The sequence below is a fragment of the Alexandromys fortis genome, unplaced genomic scaffold (assembly GCF_014885135.2).
Source record: "Alexandromys fortis isolate MF-2015 unplaced genomic scaffold, M_Fortis_MF-2015_v1.1 scaffold_1934, whole genome shotgun sequence".
Taxonomy (NCBI): domain Eukaryota; kingdom Metazoa; phylum Chordata; class Mammalia; order Rodentia; family Cricetidae; genus Alexandromys; species Alexandromys fortis.
Window position 1 is genome coordinate 2,905 of NW_026069800.1, and position 3,716 is coordinate 6,620.

General features: G+C 47.4%; 1 protein-coding gene across 2 annotated transcripts in view; it reads left to right on the forward strand.

Moving 5' to 3' along the window:
- LOC126496223 (splicing factor U2AF 65 kDa subunit-like) overlaps positions 1-3,106 on the forward strand; it is a 6,004-nt gene extending 2,898 nt beyond the window's left edge. The window contains exons 3-6 of one of the 2 annotated variants that reach the window (XM_050133768.1): positions 1,505-1,584; positions 1,659-1,781; positions 2,067-2,165; positions 2,402-3,106. In XM_050133768.1, coding sequence (XP_049989725.1) covers positions 1,505-1,584; positions 1,659-1,781; positions 2,067-2,165; positions 2,402-2,746 — 647 coding nt within the window. In that variant the 3' untranslated portion in view covers positions 2,747-3,106. The remainder of the gene's footprint in view (positions 1-1,504; positions 1,585-1,658; positions 1,782-2,066; positions 2,166-2,401) is intronic. The other variant, XM_050133769.1, reaches the window with a different exon arrangement.
- The last annotated feature ends 610 nt before the right edge of the window (positions 3,107-3,716 follow it).

Below are 3,716 nucleotides of genomic sequence, written 5' to 3' on the forward strand. Positions count from 1 at the left end.
GGCACATCATTACCACTCTGGAGAAGGCAGCAGCAAGTGGAATTCTGCCTTTACGTCCTCTATCTTCTGAACTTCAAAGGAGAACAAATGTTACTACATAGACTAAAGAGGAAAATATTTGAAATCTAATAAACATCTTGATTAAAAAACTGTGTAAATTGGAAGGCTGACTTCACCCCCTAGTGAGAGTGTGTGCGCTGGTAACTAGATTGCTATAACCGAGAGTGGAAGCCTGAGCTGCTTTTCCACAGAAATGAAGCTCTTCTTGGTCACCAGTGTTGGCACCTTGTATCCTTTGGATTAGGGGTTAAGTGGCTTAGAATGCTGTCTATGTGTGCTGTGTAGTGTGGTGATCTTCCTATTTCTGTAGGTGTAGAATTGAACACAGGGTACCTTGTTTGGGTCCTACCTTGGGCTACTTCTGAGATATGGCACAGTGATTACCAGATTGGACTTGGTCCAGCTGCTGCTGTAACCTGCCTTACTGCTCACTTGTGTGTGTGGGGGAGCCAAGCCTGCTGAGCTGCCTTTGAAAGGCACTGTTGAGTTGGGCTCTAGAAGTCACTTTTTCCTACTTCTAGGACTTCTTTTTGTATTATAGCTGGAAACATTTATACCTACTGAGGTAGATTTTTTTCTAATTTCATTTTATGTGTATGAGTGTTTTTGCCTGCATACGTGTCTGTGTACCATATGCATGCCTGGTGTCCAAGGATGTCAGAAGAGATAGTTGCATTCCTGGAACTGGAGTTATGGATGGTTGTGAGCCATAACGTGGGTACTGGGGAGCTGAACCTGGGTCCATTGCAAGGGCAACAAGCGTTCTTAACTGTTGACCCATCTCTCCAGTCCCAGATGGTAGATTTTTAAAGTAGTTGTTCCTGGCCTATGGCAGCACTGAATATGACCTGGCTCTCAATGCTTCTGCTTGTCACGGTGCCCTTGAACTAGGTCTTTTGTGGTCTATATGACTCTACTACTGGGGTACGGCTCTGGTGTCTCTGAGACTTAAGTGATAATATTGGTGAAGCTTGCATGGTGAACTGTCTGGCTATCCACATGGGTCCAGAGTTGAGTAGAGAAAGCAAGCAAAATTCCCTCTAGTCATCACTGATGTGGCAGCCAACACTGAAATTCTCAGCAGCCTTCCAGCTCCTTGTCACACTACCTCAGTAACAGGCCACCCCTCACTGAAGGAGATGTCTCTGGGTGTTTGTCAGATCTTAGGGGGATCTTTCATGTTCAGGTGTTGCTGTTCTATGCTCATGTATTTGTCAGAATATAGGGGTGTGTATACTGTGGCTTCCTCCCACCTTTATTAGGTATCTCAGGTAGGATGGGACTTGGAAAGGGACTCAGATTTTTTTTTTAAGATGGCTTCCTTTCCTGCCTTAGCCTTCCAAGTGCTGATAGACAAGCATGTATGTCACCACTTCTAGCTTTCTCCTTGCATGTTGGGAAATGACTGTACTGGAATTGAAGTCTTTACACATTTTGTTTTTAGGCGTTGTGTCCACTGTAGTTCCAGACTCTGCCCACAAACTGTTCATCGGGGGCTTGCCCAACTACCTGAATGATGACCAGGTAAATCCTCTGCCCCCTTGCTAGCCACCCATCTCAGTCTGATCAAACCTTGATGGATTGTTGGCCTCTTGCAGGTGAAAGAATTGCTGACATCCTTTGGGCCTCTGAAGGCCTTCAACTTGGTCAAAGATAGTGCCACAGGGCTCTCCAAGGGCTATGCCTTCTGTGAGTACGTGGACATCAACGTCACAGATCAGGTGAGCTCTGGGTGCCTAGCTGCTTGCTCCATTTGCCCTTCTTAACTTTGCTGTTTCCAAGCCTAGGTCTCCTCCTTAGGCTAGGGTGGGAGGTGGTTAGCCTGAAGCAAGGCCTTGTGGGGGTTCATTCCTTTTCCCTTGGTTTTGCCTCCTTCCAAACTAAATGCCCTTTGCCTTCCATTCTTTCCCCACCAATGCCTGGTTCTTTGGGGGAAGTGCTGGGTCCCCTGGTTCCTGACCTGTGCCTCTCCCGCACCCCTTCCACCCTTCGTCCTCTGATCATAGGCCATTGCGGGGCTGAATGGAATGCAGCTAGGGGACAAGAAGCTGCTTGTCCAGAGGGCGAGTGTGGGAGCCAAGAATGCCACGCTGGTGAGCCTCCCGGCACGTCATCTTCCATTGGCTAGAGGGACCCTGGGGGTGGGAAGGGTTGGATGGGAAGGTTGTCTTAAATTCTGCCCCAGTTTTCATGGGAGGGGATTTGGGCAGTTGGGCAGTGGGTTCATAAGTGTCTTAGTAGAGGAATGGTTCCCCTTAGTTGGATGTGAGAGGCACAGGCTTGAATGGAGGGAGGCTAGTCTGAGCCATTTTGTGACATCTCTGTTCTCCCTGACCCATAGAGTACCATCAATCAGACACCTGTAACCCTTCAAGTGCCCGGCCTGATGAGCTCTCAGGTGCAGATGGGCGGTCACCCGACTGAGGTCCTATGCCTCATGAACATGGTGCTGCCTGAAGAGTTGTTGGATGATGAGGAGTACGAGGAGATTGTAGAGGATGTGCGAGACGAGTGCAGCAAGTATGGGCTGGTCAAGTCCATTGAGATTCCCCGGCCCGTGGATGGTGTCGAGGTGCCTGGCTGTGGAAAGGTCAGGGTGCTCTCTTTGTTTTGTGTACCACCCTTATCACCCTCTTCATCCCTCAACATCCATCTAGCTCTGGCCAGGGGTGACACAGGAGAGTGAGTGCAAGGCCTTCTGGGAGCTTAGGGCCTATAGGCGAGAATTTGGTGTCTATATTAATGTAACTTAGTTCAAAATCTATTTTTACTGTTCCTTGTGGGATACTTTTTTTTCCCTTTTGGTTTTTCTTTTTTCTTTTTTAAAGATTTTTATTTATTATGTATACAGTATTTTCCCTACATATATGCTGCAGACCAGAAGAGGGCACCAGATCTCATTACAGATGGTTGTGAGCCACCATGTGGTTGCTGGGATTTGAACTCAGCACCTCTGGAAAGCAGTCAGTGCTCTTAACCTCTGAGCCATCTCTCCAGCCCCCTTGTGGGATACTTTTGCAAGTAGCTGAAGAGAAAGGGACCACCACATACAGTCACGAGTCTCGTGTACTCACTCCTTGAAGCTGTGTCTGTTATTCTCATTGACTCCTGAACCTCTTCATAGGACGTGGCACAGAAGTGACAAGCCACACAGGCATCACATGCCTGTAATCTTGATTTCAGAGGCCTTATCCCCTGTGCACTGTGTTATGTTTATGCAAGCTCTACATGTCCACTTTGGAACATGCTGAGGGTTGACGGCATTCTTACTCTACTATGTTTTTCCACAAACAGCTGGGGACACTGTTTTGCCAGGCAGTAACAGGAAGGATGGGAACCAAAGTTGCCTGATTTCCTTTATTATTTTCTTTCTGGTGCTGGAGATGGGGTCCAGGACCACTCACATACTAGCTAGGCAAATAAATGCTTTACTACTGAGTCACATCCATAGACCTAGGTTCTGGTTTTAGATAGGTAGGCAGTAGTGTAAGTTTCAGTGAGATGAAGTTATCTTGCCAGGCAGTTTGTCCTAGGTGGAGGGACAGAAAGCAGAGACCTCAGATATGATTGCTGTGCATGTGTGTGGTTGGTAGGGTATAATCAAAGTAGGAGAGCTCCCACCCCAGACAGGGTTTCTTTCTTTTTTTTTTTTTTTT